The following is a 22457-nucleotide window of genomic DNA, read 5'->3' as shown; positions in this document are numbered from 1 at the left end:
TAAATAGAAAAATATTGATGTATGGCTATTTAGGTAATGATTATATAAACCGTCAAAAGCCTAAGACATCTATTCCCAAGAGGCGCATCAGTTGAGGCAGCAAGCATTTAATATTAATTATGAGATAAGCTATTAATATTAGACGTGTATTGAAAGGTCATCAGACATTTTAGTCACTCTTTGAACATTGAAAGACAGATGTCTTCAATCCATTTGAGAGGTGACTGTTTTAATTTTGGCGGGAAAAGTACATAGACAGATACGGTGGTAGTGGACAGTTGTCCCAATAGCCAGAAGATGAACAGTCTACTTACATAAGTAGTTAGACGTCTAATTTACTTTCCACATTCTTTGCCTCTAAGTTGGATATGCGTCTATTAGACGTCAACGTCTAATCACGCTTGTCTTATAGACAGTCAAAAGTCTATTAGACTTTGAACGTCTAATTACGCATATACACCACGTGTTTGACATGTGTTTGGTTAGACGTGAGTGTCCAATTACTCTTGTCTTATATACGTCTAAACGTCTATTAGACTTCAACGTCTAACCACGCAGGTTATCAACCAAGACAATTTATTCAAATAGAAGCATAGACTGCTTAAGCAAATACACGTCTAAGTAGATATGCTAAGTAGACTATTGATCAATTTGACATATTCCCCCTTAATTTATGCATAAAAGAAAATCAGTCAATATCAACAAGTCCTAAGATATTTTTTTAAGTGAGAAAACTTAGTATCGGGTAGTGGTTTCGTGAAGATGTCTACCATTTGTTGATCTGTTAGAACATAATCAAGGCGAATATGTTTCTAACTAACATGCTCTCGGATGAAATGATGTCTGATTTCGATGTACTTTGTCCGAGAATGCAGAACTGGATTGTAGGTGATGGAAATTACACTTGTGTTGTCGTAGAAAATTGGAGACTCTTCTGCCTCAATCCCGTAGTTCTTTAGCTGTTGTTGAACCTACAAGAGTTGAGAACAACAACTCCCTGCAGCAAGGTACTCTGCTTCAGCTGTAGACGTGGCAATGGACGTCTGCTTCTTGCTGAACCATGAGATTAGACGATCTCCAAGGAACTGAGAAGTTGCACTCGTGCTTTTCCTATCTATTTTGCACACTACATAATCTGCATCTAAGAAACTTGTTAAATTGAAACTGGAATCCTTCGGATACCACAGTCCCACATTTTGAGTTCCCTTCAAGTATTTCAATATACGTTTAGCAGCAGTAAAGTGAGATAGTTTAGGATTAGCCTGGAATCTTCCAAAGACACCAACAGTAAATTGAATGTTTGGTCTGCTGGACGTGAGATAGAGCAAATATCCGATGAGACCTCTGTAGGCAGTGATGTCTACACCTTGTCCACTATCATCTTTGTCTAGTTTTCTTGAGGAGCTCATTGGAGTAACTACAGTAGAGCAGTTCTCCATCCTGAACTTCTTCAGTAGCTCCTTAGTGTATTTGGCTTGATTGATGAATGTTCCTTTCTCTAGCTGACGAACTTGAAGGCCGAGGAAGAAAGTTAATTCTCTCATCATGCTCATTTTAAACCTATCCTGCATCAGCTTGGCAAATTTCTCACACAATTTGGGGTTAGTTAACCCAAATATAATGTCATCAACATACTTGAACAAGTAGAATGTGAGAATCTTTAACAAATCTAAACATTGTTTTATCAACAGTTCCAATAACGAAATCATGATCAAAAATATATTTTGTCAAAGTATCATACTTTCAAACCATATAAATCTTTCTCAAGTTGAAAAACATGATTTGGTAAAGTTTGATCTAGAAAACTAGGGGGTTGCCAACATAAACATCTTCATTTAGTTTACCATTTAAAAATGCACTTGAAGCGGCCTACAGCACGGGTGTTACGGAAGCCCTTCCCTAGTAGGAGACTGGGTAGGTTGGTTCCAATGGTAGTGTGCGTAGACGATGTTTCCACAGCCTTAATTAAATCAATGCATTAATTTGACGGAAAAACCTCTTTTTGTTTGGCCCATGAGGATACTTGAACTCTACTTGCTCTTGTTGCCTGCTCCTCCGTCTTCCGCTTGTCACGAAAGATTATGCCTTTCAAAATGAACGACTGAGACATCCATTTGAAAAACTTTAAAATTCTTAAATGATGCATAAGATAGAAAGATTCTGATTGCCTCAAGTCTAGCTACAGGTGCAAATGACTCATCAAAGTCAATGCATTTTTCCTGTCTGTATCCTTGGGCAACCAACCGGGCTTTGTTTCTAATAACTAGGCCATCTTCACTAAGCTTGTTTCTAAAGACCCGTCTAGTTCCAATGACCGATTGATTAGTCGGTCTTAGAGTTAGATACCACACTTTCTTTCTCACAAATTGGTTTAACTCCTCTTGCATAGCATTGATCCAATTTGGATCAATCACTGCTTCGCCAATTTTCTTGGGTTCAATTTGAGAGATAAAGGCGGAGTTGGCCATTTCATCCATTAATTGACGTCTTGTACTACGAGGAGAGTTAGGATTACCGATTATTAATTCTGGTGAATGATTATTGTTCCATCTAAAGTTGGGTCCTAAAGGATTAGTCATCTGACTAGATGGCTCCGTGACGTCCGAACTCGCAACATCTTGTTGAGCAGGAGTTTGAATGTCTGGTTGGTTCTCAACCGGATCAGCCACAGAATCAGACAATGGAATCCGTTTAACCAGAGCTTCATCCTCACACACAGACTCAAGACTTGTTGCTTCTAATATGCTAGCAAGGTCGATGGGATCAATGGGATTACTTTTAACAGACTCATCACAAACTACATGTAGGGATTCCTCAACAGTTTGTGTTCTGTTATTGTATACTTTGTAAGCCTTACTTACTGAGGAATAACCCAACATGATTCTAGCATCCGCTTTAGCATCAAAAGTAGTCAAATAATCCTTTCCATTGTTATAAATAAAACATTTACACTCAAATACTTTAAAGTAAGACACTGTAGAGATTCTCCTGTAAAATAGTTCATAGGGTGTTTTGTCAAAACGTTTATTAATTAACGACCGATTTTGTGTATAACATTTTGTGTTTATGGCTTCTGCCCAGAACTTCTGAGGAACACCTGATTCAGTCAGCATAGATCTCGCTACTTCTTTCAGTGTCCTCACTCTTCTCTCAGCAATGCCATTTTGCTGTGGAGTTCTGGCCATAGACAACTCGTGTCTAATACCAGACTCCTCGAGATAAAAAGTTAGATGTTTGTTGGTGAACTCGGTTCCCCGATCACTTCGAATAGAAACAATGCTTAAAGATTTATGGTTTTGAATTCTTCTAAGGATCTTAATCAAATTTTTAGCAGTTTGATCCTTAGATTGAAGAAATACTACCCATGTAAATCGTGAAAAGTCATTAATAACTACTAGGGTAAATCTCATTCCTCCTAAGCTCTTTACAGGAATTGGACCAAACAGATCCATATGTAAAAGTTCTAAGAAACGGCTAGATTGAGATTTCCCTTTACTTTTGAACAATGATCTGTCATGTTTGCCTAACTGGCAAGCAGGACAAACCTTTTCCTTAGAAAACTGTAATTTAGGTAAACCGAACACTAAATTATGCGAACAAATGTTGTTGTTGGTTTTAAAGTTTAGATGGTTTAATCTTTTATGCCATAACTATTTCTGGTAATTTTTGACAATCATGCACATAAGGTCATATGTCTTATTTTTCCAGTTCATTTTATAAGAGTTTCAATCCCTGCTTCTGGTCAGTAAGGTATTACCCTGTTGATCCTTAACTAGGCATTCATGAGTTTGAAAATCAACTTGAGAAGCCATTATCACATAATTGACTAATACTAATCAGGTTATAACACAGATTGTTAACAAGTAAAACATCATTAATGGTTAAATTTCCATGGATGATCTTATCCTTACCCCCATGGTCTTACCCTTCTTGTTGTCACCAAAAGTGATCTTAGGACCTGAGCAGTCTTCTATATCAGTTAGAAGTCATCTGTTTCTTGTCATGTGTCTAGAGCAACCACTGTCCAGATACTAAACAGAATTCTCTAGGAAATTACTCAGTTGTACCTACACAAAATAATATTTACAATCATTTGGTACCCATATTCACTTGGGTCCTCGGTCAATCAGTCCCTTAGGAATCCATATTTGAGCTATTTTGATGGATTTCCCATTTTGTTTTCTGATTAATGCGTATGATTTAGACTTAACAGACATCTTCCTGCTATCCACTGATCCCTTAGCTTTAAAGGATGATTTTCTTTTAAAATTCATTGACCTCTTGTTAGGTTTTGATTTGCCAGACTTGCTGGCTGCTTCTAACTTAATTTTCAGCAAGCTAACAATCAGCGGAACATATGTTATTTTATACTTTAAAGATAACTCCTCATGTATTGGATTAGTTTCAGTATTAGTTAAATTCTCTTTGACAAAGATTATTGGCTTAAGATTGTTAGTTTCTGGGTTTAACTTTTTACAGGACTGGTCTGGGTCATTGCTATCAAATCCTAAACCAGATTTGGATCCAGCAGGTTTCAACAGACTAATCTGATATTTGACAGCTTCTCCAGACCTTGTCCATGAACTAACAATATAATTTAACCGATTGTTTTCAGAAGATAGAATTTGTATCTTTTCTTTGAGCATCTCATTCTCAGATGAGATCTCGATCACTTTATTTTCAGAAATATTTGGTTCAGAGATTTGAGATGAAGAAGATATATTAGTCTCATATTTCTCTTTCATTTCATTAAAAAATCGGATAACTTCTTGTACTCAATGGCCATGTCATTGAGTGCGACAGTTAACTTTTCGTTGGTAAACTCTTGTGAGGAAAGATTGGTTATCTTGGATTGATCATCTGCCATCAAGCATGTGACGGCTTCTGTATCATTTTCACCAGATGGGTCCTCTGAGTCGCTATCGGCCCATTTGGACTTGTTTTCAGCACATATGAGGACCTTCTGATCTTTTTGGTTCTTCTTAAGTTGAACGTTACAGCCATATATTTGAATCAGCTTCTCCCAAATATCTTTAGTAGAGGAGCAGAACTTGATCTCATAGAATATATTCATGTTGATTAATTGATATAGGATATTTTTGGTAACGTTGTCCAAGTTGTTAGTCATCTTATATTCCGTTGTCCACTCACATCTTGGCTTCGTAATCTTTATGGGACCATCGGTAATGACACTCCACATATCGCAATCAAGAGAATCCAAGTGAGCTTGCATTCTCATCATCATCCAATAATCGTAGTTCTCTTTCGAAAGCAAAGGGATATCGTTGATGATAAACATAATTCAGATTCTTGATTCTTGAGAATAGAAACAGGGCTCTGATACCAATTGTTAGGATCGGTGTAATCAATAGAGACGTGAGTCTAACTATTGATCACAACTTCTGGAAAATGGTTTGATAGAAATCCTGTTAGGGATTAATATCACTTTCTATTCTTCACAAACCCTTGCAAACTCTTGAAGCGATTCAAGTGCAGAACTGTTTGCTCAAGTTTAAATTTATGAACCAATGAGAGAAAAAATGACAGAATATAAATGACACAGCAAGTTGTTTATGGATGTTCGGAGCAAAACCCTCCTAAGTCACCCCTTTTTCCAACCACCAGAACAATTCACTATACTTCTTTGAATTAAATACAGTTACTAGCTAGCTAACTGTTAAACAGAACAGACTCTGTTCAACTTACAATATGATTAAGAGTATTTCTCAACTAGACAAATTTTGATTCTCTCTTGAACTTCAAGATGTACAAATTAGTAAGTGCAAGAGTATGATATTGATAGCAAGTAAGGCTGGTAAGCTCATTGTAAGGCATGTACAAACTTGTAAACTTGTCACTTGTACCTCGACCGTTGTCCTTGAGGATCTATATTTATAGATTCAGGACTCCAACGGTCGAGTCTTCTAGATGGACACGTGGCAAACGCCCATTGGAAAGCCTCCATAGTACAAGAGTAAAGCAGACTCTGTGCACAAGGATTGTGGCTGTACCGAACTGATAGTGCATTGGATATTCTTATGAAACTGTCCTTTACTGAACAAGTAGGGGGAGGAATATTCACGTATGTGGCGTTCATTCATTAGATACAAATAGTTGGCGTACCGAACTGCACGGATGAGTGGAGCAGGAGTAGCGTACAGCTAGTTAATCGTGGGTAGACGTATGCTAACTTCAAATAACTGTTGAAGCGATGCATTAGACGGGCTCCATTAGACTGCCAAGTCTAATGAGAGTTAGAAATCAACGTCTAATAGCAAGATCCATTAGACCACCAAGTCTAATGGAGTTAGACTACACGTCTAACTACGCATCTGTTAGACTGCACGTCTAACTACGCATCTGTTAGACTACACGTCTAACTACGCATCTGTTAGACTACACGTCTAACTACGCATCTGTTAGACTGCATGTTTAACTATGCATATGTTAGACTACACGTCTAACTACGCATCTGTTAGACTACACGTCTAACTACGCATCTGTTAAACTACACGTCTAACTACGCATCTGTTAGACTGCACGTCTAACTACGCATCTATTAGATTGCACGTCTAACTACGCATATGCTAGATTGCACGTCTAATTAGCCTGTTTTAGTTCACGTCTAATTTAGCATAGTTTTAATGCACCTGCACAAAAACAATTAGACGGTTTAGCTTCATTCTTAATTTAAGTTTTACTAATACATCATCAAAATAACATTAGTCTAAATAATTTGACCCAACACTTTAAATTTTGGATTCTTTATTGTTTTTGTTATCTCATCTTTATCGGTGATATTAATTATAATTGGTGTAGTCTCAATGGTCTTGTTTTTTTTCTCGTGGATACAATGATTCATTTTGACCATTATTTGAATATATGATTCTAAAAACAATACAAACTTTATTGATTTATTGTTTGATTTAACTGATTCTCATTATGATCATGATAGTCTATATTCAATGTTTGATTCTGACTATGATAGTCTATACTTGGTGTTTGATTTAGCTGATTTATATATGATCCTAAAATCAATACAAATTTGTTCTTGTGAAAAAATTATAGTAGATTGACCAAATTTTTATACTGTGTTAATTGATTTTTTTCTTTGTACGAGAATAATGTCATTATGGAAACTACCGGACATAAACCAATCGAGTCCAGTAAAGTGTGACACATTTCCTGAGAAGACAACATTTTTCTAGAATAATTATATTTGGAAAAAGATAAAATGATTGTCGGTCAATAATTGCCAACAAACTCCTCATATAATGTATTAATTAAGGTCTTTTGAGATAAATATAAGTTGCATCGTACGAAAGAACAATTCAAAACCTGTTTATGCAAAAAAAAAAAAAAAACATTTGGTTTGAATTAAGCTTGGCTGAATTCCAAATTGGCCAATGATGGGATCTAATATGGAATATGATACATGAGAGTGATTCTTGGTGGGAATATGTTCGGGTGAATAATTTTATTATATTAAACATATTAATATTGTATATTTAATTGTTGATATTATTTTCTCTCTAAGGAAACAAAATGTTTTGTGTAGAGAAGTCAATTCTAGATTATCCCATATTAAAGTGTTTTTTCTTTAATACCTGTGCAACATGTGAATATATTCGCTCTCCTTCTTAGCTGTTTTCATTTTCACCAATTGGTGAAGAAGGATCGGGTGATTTCAATAAGTCACTTAAAAATAAATTCATGGACCCGCAAGATGACATTCGAAGTGAAGCAACATAATCTAATGCGATGTTTAGTGGGCAAAAGAGGCCAATAATGTCATCTAGAAATACTAAGGGAACAAAAAAAGATTCTTCAATAAGGAAGATGGAGAAAGTTTGTACAAATTTCTTAGACAGAAGTTAGCGAATGCAATCATTTTCACATCGACTACAATCGTGTCACCTACACCGATGAAAAAATGTTTAGATATTTTTGTTTAAAAAATGTGCCTTGGAGTTGTACGGGATCTAAAGTTTTTAATCACATTTTTCATATTCTTATGAATATTTTTTTGGAACTTTAAAACAATGAAGAACGATGGAACTACATCAATTTCCATCTTAATACTACTAATATTATTTACACGAGTGATAGACAAAATCGATCGAACTTAAGGGGAATGGACGACTTGAACTTTCCCCATTTTGTTTTACGGTGGATATATAGTGAATTGGGTGGGGACCTATTATATTATATGTATGATTTGGGCAGTGAGGGATCCCATTTTGTTTTATGATTTTGTTTTAGTGGATATATAGTGAATTAGGTGGGGATCTATTATATGTATGATGTGAGAAGTTAAATTGGGAGGACCCCATTTTGTTTTTATGTATTTTGTTTCAGTAGATATATAGATGTATTTTGAGCTAATTCATTTGAATGAAAACCATTAATCTTCCAATTAAATTATTATTATTATACTTAAGATAGTATATACATCATTTTATTTGTTGGGCAATAATTGATATCTTGGTACATAAATATTTGTATCTTTTATATAACCAAATTTTATATATTGTACATCATTTTATCTTTTATAAAAATTATTATATTTGAGTTGCATCATTTTATCCTATGTATGACTAAAATTATATTTAAGATAATAGATACATTATTTTATCATGGTATAAAATGATTATATTTGAGATACATCATTTTATCATTTGTATAACAAAAAATATATTTGAGATAATAAATACGTCCTTTTAGCTTCTGTATAAAATGATTATATTTGAGATACATTATTTTATCCTTTGGTTATAATAGATACATCAATTTATTATTTGTATAAAATGATTATATTTGAGATACATCATTTTATCCCGTGCATAACCAAATTTATATTTGAGATAATATATGCATCATTTTATCTTTTAAATAACCATATTATATTTGAGATACATCCTTTTATTCTTTCTATAAAATGATTATATTTGAGATACATTATTTTATCTTTTATACAATAATTGATATTTACATAATAATTTAAATAGTTAGTACATATATCACTTTAATCTATGGACAAACAACATTTATCACTTTTTTTTTATAGCCATTTTTTTCCTAAATAGTTTTGACACACATAATTTTCTTGTTTGTTGGTTTGTTTCTTGAATTTTTTTTTCCTAAATCATAATACATCTCTCCTTTTTTAATATTTTGGGTCAATTGTTAATTATTATTTTATGCTCTTTCACAAAATTTGAAGAATGAACAATTTGGATGAAATTGACACTAGTACTTTATCTGATAATGATTTTGTGAACTATTTGGTCGCAATTTGTATAACAACGTTTGCGAATAATTATTTATCGAATGAGCAAGTTTCGTGTTCTCCTAAAGATCATTCTACTCATGGTGTTGAAATTATACAATTTTTAATGAATAATGATAGTTCATGTTTTCGAGCTGTAAGAATAAATTGTTAGTGTGTTGACAACTGAAAAATCATTGTGTAATATATTACAATTTAGTTGTTGGACATAAAATTTCTATTGAAGAGTAAATTTTAATGACTTTGATATATTTTGCCTAGGGTGGAAACACGGGAGTTGTGGTCAATTTTTTTTATCCTTTACAAGTCTACAATGTCTACAATAATATTAAAGATGTTAAAATCATTAATACAATTATACACTAATGAGATGCAACTGATTGATCAAACGCAAACGCAAGTAATGTCAAGGTCACTTAACTAACATAAAAAAATATTTGAGTTAAATATTTTTTCATTTTCCACGTTTAATAATATTTGTTCCTTTAATTTATTTATTGATAATAATATTATTCAATGTCTTCTATTCAATAGAATTGTATTGGCGTTATTGATGGCATTAATGTCCAAGTATATATATCCTAAGGCGAACGAGTCACTAAATTGGCGTGGTCAAACCAGTTGTACAACTACAAAAGTCATAGCGGTATGTGACCACAATATGATATTTACTTACTTTGTCGCTGATGCTTAGGCGATCCAGCCGTCCTAGACAAAGTTCATAACAATTTAATATATGATTTTCCGCATCTAATATCAGATGTCTTATTCATGTAACAAAAAAAATAATGTATTACTTTTATAGGTCAATATTACATCATTGATGCCATTGATGCAAGGTATAAAAATATGACTTGGCACCATATCGTCTTTACTCCGTATCATTAGCTTTAAATTTTACTACAACCAGAACCATACAACGTAAGAATGTCATTCAATAAATAACATTTTTCCATCAGATCAGCGTTTTCAATTAAAAACAATTAAACATTATTAATGCAACTATAGGATAGCACAATTTTATTTGGAAAAATATAATAGAAAATATCATATCAGTTTAATAATGACAATTTCATAGAGGTGGATAAATATGAAACATATATTGAATCTAGTACCATAAATAATTTTCTGAGATGAAACGCTACAAAAACTTATGATGTATTAATGAATAAAAAAAATTATAATTTAAACAAATTAATGTTTAAATAAAAACAAAATTCATTTAATATAATAAATAAAATTATATATATATATCTAAAAATAATAATGAACTATAATAAAATATTTTTAATAATTAAAAATACTTTGTTTGATTTTCAATTTATTTAGTACATATAATAATTTTAAAAAAAATACTAAACTAATTATAATTTATTTAAATAATAAATATATTAAAATATAAAACAGACTAGTACTAATAAAAAATAATTTGAATTCTAAAAAAATCGAGATATTTCGAATTCTTAAAAGAATTTTTTTAATGATAATTTAATATTAAAATATATATTATATAAAAAATAATTTTAAAATTAAAAAGTACATTTTTAAATAATTTAAAAAGCTCTAACTTAAATAATATAATTTTAATTTAAATTATGTAAATAACCTAAATCCAAAAAATATATTCACTTTTAACTTTCAAACATCACTCAATTTATTAAACAAAATACTAAAATATTTTATATTTTAAATTATTATTTTTTATTTCATCATTATATGTTAATAATTTTTTTATCAAAAATATTATATATTTGTTTAAAATAACCACCATCATTATTTTGAAATATCCCAAATTAACATTAACCTCAATCTGAATAACCCTGTAATGTTTAATCATTATTTTGGATAAGTGTGATATAATTTAAAAAAAAAAAAAACTCAACAAAAATCCCAAATAACCCAATACCAAAACAAGCTCATGTTGCACCTATTGACATACATATTGGAAACCTTTTTTTTCACTTTGTCATAGATCCAGATGAGATCACATTGAAATAAAAGTTTACAAATGGTTCTCATCCATATACAAATACAAAATTATTAAATGACCTATGATGATGATGATGATGATATATGTAACATGAAAACCAAAAGCAGAAACAAGATTTGAAACATGGTAACTGATGAAAATCAAAGCAATCAGCTTCTTTGACAAATTGAAGATCAACATTTGAATTTGAACTAGTGTCTAATAACCATGGCCAAAAGAAGAATATGTGGAACAAAAGCAATCTTATGCATATAGTTCAAGAAGTGAATTTAAGAAAGATAATACAACTAAAAGCTTCCAATAATTTTACTACAAATAGTAAATAGCTCCTCTATAAATCATTATAAATAGTGCTATTTTTCTCCATTCAGAAAGATCAAACAAATCCTAACAGGTACCAGCTACCAACATATGGATTCCAGATTACCTCCTTATGGGTGGAACGACTCCACGACCTGGTGCAGAACCACGTCCAGTGGCTTGTGCCTACAAGAAAGCGAATGCATCAAACAAAAATATTTGCTGAAATGGCTTAGTGGAGCTCCTTTATATAAGAAATGTCTCTAAATAAACCTAAGAATAAGAGTGTGTTAAGAGTATTCAATTAGTTGTCTAGTGTCACATAAAAGGAAAGGAGGGTAATATTATTATATTAGAGTACCAATTCAATGAAACAACCTTTATGGTTTTCATTTTTTTTTATTGAAATGAGGGTTATGACAGTGATGTTGAACTAGCCACTTCCGGGAAAAGAAAAACTTAAAATTTCAAAAGAATAACAATAAAATTAGGGTGTGGGTGTTGCAGTAATGAGAATAGAAATCTCAGAACATAATAAGTGGATGATTAGCAATGGAGAAAAGTATGAAGAGGAAGACCAAATCAATGAATGAACGACATCAAGGTAAAGTCATTTGTGAGATGAATGTGAAATAGAAATACGAAAAGAGGAGAAATTTAAAGGGAATAAAGTTCAATGGTGTTATTGAAGCAGATTCAAAGTGAGGTGGTTTTACAAGGCCTTGTTGTAGATGAAGTGTGAGTGAGTGACAAGATCTTGTGACATGTTTTTTTTTTTTTTGTGTTTTATCATAATCTCCATCAATGCTTGTCGAGGTTTATCCTCTTTCCTCTTATTTGGTTTTTCTTTTCTTGGAGGAGGCTAGCACATCTCATGCTATGAACCCCACTTTAATCAAGGTGCTTTTACTGCTTTCAATGAGAATCAAACTTGACCTCAACCTCTGAAGTTCAAGACTAGAGCTATCCTACTCTTTTATCGTCTTATGTTTCTTTGTTCGTGATTATATATGCAAGAAGTAGCAATTCACATTAACTTAATTAATAGAAACTTTAAATATAGAAAATATACAGACATATATTATATAAGTCTTACTCTTGCCCGCATTGCAACTCCACGACCTCGGCCAACTCCTAGTCCAGAGCTCTTTCCCTTCAAGATATGTAGAGGAAAAAGCATTAATACACATTGTATCTCTTCAACTTTCTTATAATTTTAATAAGTACCTTGATTTTAGATTCCAGGCGTTTGAACATTGGGGCATTCTTCAACATATCTGGTATTATCATGAACCTAAACTCATTGACCAATCACACCATGCATCAGGAATGATTAGATGTTTTGAATGAATAGGATATTAAAGGATGAAACTAAAAGATTAAGTTACCTGACTTTGCTTCCACGGATGAACACATGCTCTAGTTGAGAAACCTTCCCATCCTGTAGAAATATACACATTTTTAATGTTAAGGTTTTACAAAGTTGATTTCTTCCTATACAAACAACTTGATATCAAACCAGATAACCTTCAAGGGTGATACTAAAGTCTAAGTCACTGAACTCCAAAACAACACAAAAGAATTTTCAATCTGAAAAATCAAATTGGACAGAAATGGACATATCACAAACCTCCTACACCACTATGTTTGAATCAACTTGACAACTCTCTTCACTAAGTCTTTTACTCATTGCCCGTCTTCTCCTACCCCAATTAGGGTTCTCAACCATATCACATTAAAGTCTATAATGTTCACTTCCAAGTTTTGGTTATTTCTTTCCTATATGTGTTTTATCAATGGTTTTTACCCAATTTTCATAATATTCATATACATTCTTTAAGCACAATACCCTAACTCCCTCCCATATGATACTTGTTATATATAGTACACACTACACAACTTCACAAAACACTCATAATAAGCCCACTTGACATCACCTCGTACATCTGTATTCTCCATTATTCTATCAACAGACAACATTATCGTATTTCCAGTTACAAGATCTGTATCAAGCTCCTCCACATTAATTAGATTAAAGGACAAAAACATTGGTATATTTATCCACTTATGAAAATTATGATGTTACACTCAACCTAAATGTAGTATGATGTTGTAACTGGAAACTTGATATAGCTACCTCCATTAACAGGACACAGTCCCTCCATCTTTAATTTGAACTACATATTATTATTATCTTATTATTCCAGATGCAGACATTGATACTCAAAGATCACTGTTTCAGTATAGGTTAATGAGAGTAATCATCTTCCATTAATCAAACAGCAAATAAGATTTTGTTTGAATCCTTTAAAATTTGGGCGTATTACCATAGAAATGTTCTGAAAACAATCAAAGAACGAAAATTTCAAAAGAACATAACTAAAAGTGTTAATAGCAGAACGAAACAATCACCGATCCAAGACCAGAACAAATTTTGAGTTACTTAATTAAGATACCGTCTTGATGAAAGGAACAAACATTAAAAGTTTCACAAAGATAGATTGAGAATAGTAATACCTTGGAGGTGAAGGTGATGCTCTCGAGTTGACAGTTCCAATTGTCTTCACACTCGATCAGGCCTCCTCTATACAGTTCTCCACTTTTCAATTCAACAGTCACAACATGCCCCGTTGCCTCGTGCAACAGCTTAACCGGTATTCCCAAGCTCCTGCTCATTTCTTCTTCTTCTTCTCTCTCTCACTGAAAATCCCTCTTTAAATCGCACCTAAACCTAGCGCGCGCACACACTCTGAAATATTTGTTGTGTGTAGGGTTTATTTTGAATTATTTGAGGAAAACCGATGTATATATTTATTTATGATTTAAACAAATAATCCTCTAATGTTTATTAAACCACAAAATTTCAAAGATCACATGGTAAGCTTAACCAAAACTTAATTAAATTTATTACTGTTTTTAATCTTTAAAATTATATATTAATATTTTTTCAAATTATGTTTTTTTTTTTTTTTTACTTGCTTTTGCTTGTATACCCTTTCACATGATCAATCTCATTTTGTCTTTCTTATTTTATCTCTTATTAAAGAAAATCTAAACATGAATGATTAACTAGATAAAAAATTCATTTAAAAAATGTTATAATTCAATGAGTAGAATAAGGTAGCATAATGTCAAAATCCATTAAAATGGGTATTAAAATGGGTGAAGAGGTCAAGCCCACAATGCAGATTTTCTAAAAAGTTTTAAAATTTTGTAGTTTTTTCTCGTTTGTGGAACTTTCTAGAATTCTTAGGAGTTCTTAGTTCTAGGTAGGTAATAAAACTCTCTAATATTCTCTAGGAGTTCCTAACACTAGGTATAGATGATAGAACTCTCTAGAATTCTTTAAGAGTTCATAGGTCTAGGTTAGATAATAAAAGACTTTAGAAAACCCTTGGTCAAGGAGGATCTAGAACTCTCCACTTGTATAAACAAGTCTTGTACCTCATACTTGTACCTCGCATTTGTAAGAAACAATCAATAGACAAGATATTCTCCAACCTCTTTCTCTCTCAAAGTGTTCATTTTTCTTGCATCTTTTAAGAAGTCGACTAGCTAGTATTGAAGTAATATAGACAAGTGTCACACAAGACGAGGAGTTATTCAGTGACCGGGTTTATGCCCGTGACATTAATCTTATAATTTTGGTCTTCGATTTATTTAATTAGAGAGTTTAAAGAATATAACTAGTTATTCATGTCTATAACTAGAGATATATGATTTGGAGTTAGGGATGGTTTATAACATTTTAACATTTTAAATGTTTAGGAAGAAAATTCAAACAAAAATAAATGTACAATCAATAATTTCAAACATATAGTATTTTTGTTCAAGTTTTTCAAGCCGAAATTGTAGGTAAATAATCGAGTGCAACTCGATCTCAAATTTATAAACTCATTCGAGCTCGAGTGCTCGACTCGACTCGCGTGCTCGACTCGCTCACTTACTTATTTGTAGGCCTAATTACTGACAAAAATATTAATGAATCTTAAAAGTATACTGAAGTTGACCATAACTTTGTAAGTTGAATGAGTTTTATGAATATATCGGACAAGTTCAAGGGGCCAATAACTAGTTTATCAATTCTCTCACTTCCCTCATTTTATTTGATGAGAAGGAAGACGGAAAACAGCGTAGAAGATCCACGCTCAGAGATAACGCTTAAACGACGACGATCGCCACCGCCACACCACCACCAGGAACGGCAATAAACCGGCACTCTGGACGTGCTCCGTCGCAGTCATGGCACTCAATCTCCGGCAAAGACAATACGGTAAGTTTATCCCCTCCTCTGTCTCTGTCTCCAGATCCATAGATAGATCTGAATCTTACGTGCGTTCAACACAGTTCGATTGAGTTTAGTATCATTATGTTTTTCATTCAGAATGTGTTGCGAGAATGTTGAATCTGAACCAGCCGGTTAATTCAAGTGGAACAGCGAATGAAGATGTTTACAAGATTTTGATTTATGATAAATTCTGCCAGGATATTCTATCTCCTCTGATCCATGTTAAAGATCTCCGCAAGCACGGTATTACTCTTTACTTCCTTATCGATAAAGACCGTAAGCCTGTTCACGATGTACCTGCCGTATACTTCGTCCAACCGACTCAGCTGAATATCCAGCGAATTGTGGTCGATGCTTCTCGGTCACTCTACGATACCTTCCACCTCAATTTCTCTTCATCGATTCCTCGACCGTTGCTTGAGGATCTCGCATCAGGAACTCTAGGTTCAGATTCAATTCAGAGGATCTCTAAGGTACACGATCAATACTTGGAGTTTGTTACACTAGAGGATAATTTGTTTTCCCTTGCCAATAAACAATGCTATGTTCAATTGAATGATCCGTCAGCTGGTGATCGGGAAATTGAGGAAATTATTGAGAAAATCGTCAGTGGTTTGTTTTCTGCCCTTGCAACCCTTTCTGTAGTTCCTATAATCAGATGCCCTAGGGGTGGTGGTCCTGCTGAAATGGTTGCTTCTCTGTTAGATCAGAGGTTACGCGATCATCTGTTAGCAAAGAACAATTTATTCACTGAAGGTGGTAATCTTTCCAACTCATTCCAGAGGCCGATTCTATGTATATTCGATAGAAACTTTGAGTTATCAGTAGCCATACAACACGATTTCAGGTATAGACCACTTGTTCATGATGTTCTTGGCTTGAGGCTTAATAGTCTCAATGTGCAAGGTGAGAAAGGTGGAATGAAATCCTACGAACTCGACAGTTCTGATCCATTTTGGGCTGAAAATGGTTCACTCGAATTTCCAGAAGTTGCTGTTGAGATAGAAACACAACTGAACAAGTACAAGAAGGATGTTGAAGAAGTCAATAGAACTGGCGGGTCTGAATTCGACTGTCCGGATTTGATCGGAAACACTAAGCATTTGATGAATGCAGTCAATTCATTGCCAGAGTTAACTGATCGTAAACAGGTGATCGATAAACATACAAATATAGCCACGTCATTGCTCGGGGAGATCAAGGAGAGATCCCTTGATTCCTTTGCGAAAAAGGAGAACGATATGATGATCAAAGGAAACATAGACAAAGCCGAGCTTCGAGCCGTTCTCAAAGGAAAAGGAACAAACATAGATAAGCTACGATTCGCTATCATGTATCTGATATCATCCGAAAACATCCCTCAATCCGAAGTAGAATTGGTTGAAACTTCGCTAAAGGAATCAGAAATCGACACTAGCGCATTTCATTACGTTAAAAAGATGAAATCGTTAAATCTGTCTTTATCTTCGTCGGTTAATTCAGCAAGTAAAACGAACATTGTGGATTGGGCAGGAAAGCTATATGGGCAATCGATAAGTGCGGTTACTGCAGGTGTAAAGAATTTACTATCCAGCGATCATCAATTGGCATTGTCTAGAACAGTTGAGGCTTTAATGGAAGGAAAACCAAATCCTGAGATTGATTCTTATCTCGTATTTGATCCTCGAGCTCCAAAGTCGAATTCTGGAACAAGTGGGAGCGGTTATTTGAAGGGACCGTTTAAGGAAGGGATTGTGTTTATGATTGGAGGTGGAAACTATGTGGAGTATGGAAGCTTACAAGAGCTTGCGAATTCGCAGCAATCTGTAAAACGGGTCGTTTATGGAACGACTGAAATGTTAACGGGTGGTGAATTTGTGGAGCAACTCGCATTGTTAGGTAAGAAAATGGGATTAGGCGGCAACTAATTTGCAGGTTGAATTGAAACAATCTATATGGTGTTTTTACAAATTGGGGTTATTTGAAAATCTTGATATGTTTTTGGTTAGAAACAAGATCAAGCTTTGGACAAGTATCAAGTAAGTACTTTCTCATAATTAAAATTACAAATTTTCATTGTTAACAAATTGTTCCATTTTTATAGTTTTTCTTTTACATCCACACTTCCATTTTTATGGTTTTTCTTTTACATCCAAATCATTTTAAAAATTTGTCATCTAAAGGCTCAATCCAAATCCCCAAAAAAAACACTAATGTGGTCAAACAACAACCTTATTCAATTTTTAAATGAGAATAAAATATATTTAATGAAAATGTAAATTTTAATTCTTTTAAATAGCCTCTTTAATTATTGTTTCTCCATTTAATCTAAACACAAAAATCAAACAAATGCAAAACTAGGGGTGAGCAAATGGGTAAAACCAATCCGTTTTGTCCGATCCGTATTAAATCCAAATTAAGTTTATCCAATCCGTAATCCAAACCATTTTACTAATTAATACGGATTGGATTGAAAATGGTTTGGATAATCCAAACTAAAAAATATTTATACATCAGCTTAAAATTAGTCAATAATTTTTTTGAAATTTTAATTTTTTTTTTTTTTAAAATTCGAATTTTTTATTTTTATTAAATTTAAATTTGAAAAAAGTAATAAAAATAATAATAAAAATAAAATAAAAATAAATATCGTTGTCATAAGTAAAATATATATTATATTGAGAAGTAAAATATATATTATATTGAGAGAAATTGAATTTAAAGAAAATTAATTAAAAAATATATTTTTATTTAGATAGTTTGGATAATTTAGATAATCCGAACTCAATCCGATCTCAATCCAATCCGAATTAGTATTTAGGAATCAAATTGGATTTCGGATTAAACTACGCCATGCTCACCCCTATGCAAAACTAATACTAATATCATCATAATAGAATGTGTTCATTATGTAACTCTTCCAAAATGAGTAACAATAATTAATTAATTAATACATAATAACTACTTAATTGCAAGATCTTTAAAGCTGTTGATTAAATCAGGATCGACATTTTCCTCGGGCTCCCAAGTGGATTCATCTAAGTCTGTCCATTTAACAAGGTATTCAATCCCAGAATCACCAATTCTTTTGCCAATTACGCTCTCCGCCACAGCGTATTCCAGCCCGGCCTCAAAATCTCGTACAAGATCCTCCGCTACCATGGCCGCCTTCACCCACTCATTATCGCCCCCGTCTTTCCATTTGATCAAATACTCCAAATACTCCCCTTTTCCTCTCTTCTCCATGATTTCTTCAACTTCGGAAAACTCATATAATGATTCTTCCAACTCTTTTATTACACTTTCTAATCCTAGCCGTTTTGCAAATTGTAGTTTTGGCGTCACCTTTAAGATCTCTTTCGCCAGTTCTAATGGTGTCCGACCACTGTTGTATAAGAGTAAATCAGTGTGTGAATAAATCTAACTTTTTTTTAAGACTTTGCTCTATCTTGTCTTTTAAGCTTGTTTCATCTTTTGGTTTATTAAAGATATATCTGTTTTTTTGTTTTTTTTTCCAAACTAAAATCTTAATAAAAAAAAAAGTTATTTAATTATTAATATATATATATATATATATATATATATATATATATTAGAAATTATTTAAATATCCAAAGACTTGATTTGTATTAATAAATTGGAAAAAAGTTCATTTAGACGTATGTACTTGTACAACTAGCTCATTTAGACGTATGTACTAATAAAAGATCATTTAAACATATGTACTATCAAAAATTGGCTCAATTAGCCTCTTTTACTGACCATGGTTAACTTTTATTTTAAATTTATATATTTATTAATTAAATATTAATATATTTTCTCTCTCCTTCTTTTTCATTAATTAAACTAGGTAATTTATTTTATTCTTAATTTTTTTATTATTTTAATATTAATTTCTCTTTCATATGTTATTTTCCATTTTCTTTATTAGTTTTTATATTGTTTAAATTCTCATTTTTTAAAAATATTTAACAACTTATTTATAAATTTTATGTTTTACTGTAATATTTTATAGAGGGTTCATTTATTAGTAATAAATGAAAAGGAATGAGAGAGAAAATATATTAATATTTAATTATTAAATATATAAATTAAACAATAAAAATTAATCATGGTTTACTAAAAGAGGCTAAATGAGCCAATTTTTGATAGTATGTACGTTTAAATGACCTTTTATTAGTACATACGTCTAAATGAGCTAATTGTACAAGTACATACGTCTAAGTGAGCTTTTTTCCTAATAAATTTGATGCCACATCAATTTTAATAATATAACATTAATAAGCTTATTTTTTTTTGATACATGATGAAACAAATTATATTTGACCCAAAAAAATAATCAAAAGAAATTTATTTACCATGATTTAACTTTTTTATTAAAAAATTCTTTTTTGATTCACTCTATATTTAATATAATAATATTTTTTTTATTAAATAAAAATAATTTTTTTATAAAATATTAGTTATATCATAGCCCATTAAAACAACCAATTAATCAACTAAAATACTTTTATTAAATTTAAATTTTAATAATTAAATCAATTAAAATTTAAAATAACCAAACCTTTTATAAAACAAAAAATAAATAAAACCAAGATAAAAAACATTAGAATATCCCCAAATAAAAATAAAATAAACTCAAGTTTTCTTGTACAAAATTTATTTATTTATAGTTCTTAAATTTAATTGTTAATAAAATTGATATACCAAATGTTTTTAAGATACATAATTTGTAACAATAAAACCATTATTAACTTTTTTTTATTTCAATTAATTTAGGATGTATGTTTTTGACTAAAATATTTATAATGTGATTAAAATTGGTATACATAATTTATAACAATAAAAACATAACTAATATTCATTAATTTTAAATTTGATTTACCTTTCATCTTCTACCTCTGAATTAGCTCCAAACTGAATCAAAACCTTGGCCACTCCAGGCCTAACATAACCAGCAGCCATATGTAACGCAGTCAAACCACCGCTATTATCACGATGATTCACATCAGCACCAGCTTCAGCCAATAAACGAACGCACGATTCTGAACCAAGACCCGCAACAAAGATTAAAGCAGTACGACCGTCTGAATCAACAGCATCAACATCTCTTCCATCGCCGGAACTAATAAGCTTCTCCAACACAGATTCGTCGGCCTTCTTAGCTGCTGTCCACCATGGAGTCTCGTATTCGGCGACTACATCATTCGCAATGAAATCGGATGGAACCCATGTGGGATTGTGGTCGTCTTTCCATTCGATTAGATATTCCATTCCTTTTCCTTCTTTGATTGATCGACTTCCGATTATTTTACTTACTTCTCCGTATGATTCTTCTTGGTCGTAATCTTCGTAGGTCTGAAATTGATCGAGAGTTTGTTGTTCGGAGGAGGATCGGATTTGGAGGCGGATGGGTTGAAGATTGCGGCGGAGGTGAAGGAAGGGGGATTCGGATGAGAGAGGAAGATGGGATTGTGAAGATTGATTGATGTTGAGTTGTTTTGTGCGGGAAAGAGATGGGTTTATGAATAGAGCATCCATTTGAGGTATGTTTTTGGAGGAGGAGAAGAAATGAAAGTGGGTTCAACAATGGAGTAAGATTTGGAAAGGGTTTGAGCATTATCCTATCTCGCAGAGACAGATTTTTATTGGATAAGGAAAGCCATCCTATTATTTTTTTTTTGTTTGTTTGTTAAAAAATAAATAAATTAGAAGATAAATACATAAATAAATTGATATTTATTTTTTATACAATTTTCAAAACCGCTATTTATACTAATTTAGATATATTTGTGTTTTTAAAATGAGTATTTTTTTTAGATATTTGTTTTAATGAGAAATTTGACGAAATGACCTTAAAATATATCAAATTCGAAATTAACTTAAGGTCGATAATGTTTACAAAAATAATCTTTTGAGCCTAATGAAATGTCCATATTGTCATGTGCGTGACGCGAAATATGTATAATTCATCACGCGAAATATGTATTTTGCATCACGATTTTTAATGTAATGTTTTTCACGATTTTATAATGTTCGTCATGATTTTTTTTTAAATTAAGGAGAGCTAGAATGACACCCATAGTCATGGCCCCTCTACTGTTGCCTCTACTTCCAAACAACACAACATCAGAACATGACAATCATAACATCTTCTCCATTAATCTTTTTCTTTCAACATACAATAATTGTAACTCATTAATCTTTTTCTTTGAGCAAGGCTCATAAGATTGTAACTGAACTTAATAGTGATAACACCAAAAGGATAATTGACATGAATGAGTTCATTCTTGTTCTGGGTTACGCTCCTTTATGTAAATCAACGCTTGCGCCTAGATTGATTTTCGATTTCAGTGTGTATTCTTTTAGTTTCGGTGTCCTAGGTCCTAGGTTCATTTTTATCGGTCGGGGCTAAAAAGTCATCGGTCATGGTCGAGAACTCCTTGGTTCGGGTTCATGATTCTCAGTTGGGGTGCGGAAGTCCTCAGTCGGGGTGTTAAGGCCTCTCAGTCCTTGGCTAGAATTCTCGTTTGGGTGCCAAAATTCTCGGTCAGACGCCTCGGTCCTAGATGGAAGTCATCGGTCATGGGTTTAGGAGTTCTCGGTTGGGT

The 22457-nt window shown here is 32.5% G+C and overlaps 3 protein-coding genes across 3 annotated transcripts; 1 reads left to right on the top strand and 2 right to left on the bottom strand.

Annotated features, from left to right (window-relative positions):
* Window positions 1-11402: 11402 nt before the first annotated feature.
* Window positions 11403-14345, bottom strand: LOC124911916 (small nuclear ribonucleoprotein SmD3b-like). The gene is made up of 5 exons (XM_047452448.1): window positions 14097-14345; window positions 12968-13020; window positions 12807-12873; window positions 12676-12732; window positions 11403-11765 (listed from the first exon to the last, which is right to left on the bottom strand). The coding sequence occupies exons 1-5, from the start codon at window positions 14253-14255 to the stop codon at window positions 11703-11705; spliced, it is 399 nt and encodes a 132-aa protein (XP_047308404.1). The 5' UTR covers window positions 14256-14345; the 3' UTR covers window positions 11403-11702.
* A 1329-nt stretch (window positions 14346-15674) lies between these two features.
* LOC124911852 (SEC1 family transport protein SLY1-like) lies at window positions 15675-17864 on the top strand. Its single transcript, XM_047452383.1, has 2 exons — window positions 15675-15852; window positions 15964-17864. The coding sequence occupies exons 1-2, from the start codon at window positions 15822-15824 to the stop codon at window positions 17772-17774; spliced, it is 1842 nt and encodes a 613-aa protein (XP_047308339.1). The 5' UTR covers window positions 15675-15821; the 3' UTR covers window positions 17775-17864.
* Window positions 17865-18758: 894 nt separating this feature from the next.
* Window positions 18759-21478, bottom strand: LOC124911853 (signal recognition particle 43 kDa protein, chloroplastic). The gene is made up of 2 exons (XM_047452384.1): window positions 20732-21478; window positions 18759-19231 (listed from the first exon to the last, which is right to left on the bottom strand). Exons 1-2 carry the CDS (start codon window positions 21385-21387, stop codon window positions 18808-18810), a joined length of 1080 nt encoding a protein of 359 aa, XP_047308340.1. The 5' UTR covers window positions 21388-21478; the 3' UTR covers window positions 18759-18807.
* Between the last annotated feature and the right edge of the window lie 979 nt (window positions 21479-22457).

This window comes from Impatiens glandulifera, chromosome 8, assembly GCF_907164915.1.
Source record: "Impatiens glandulifera chromosome 8, dImpGla2.1, whole genome shotgun sequence".
Lineage (NCBI taxonomy): Eukaryota > Viridiplantae > Streptophyta > Magnoliopsida > Ericales > Balsaminaceae > Impatiens > Impatiens glandulifera.
This window is presented reverse-complemented; position numbering and strand designations above follow the sequence as displayed.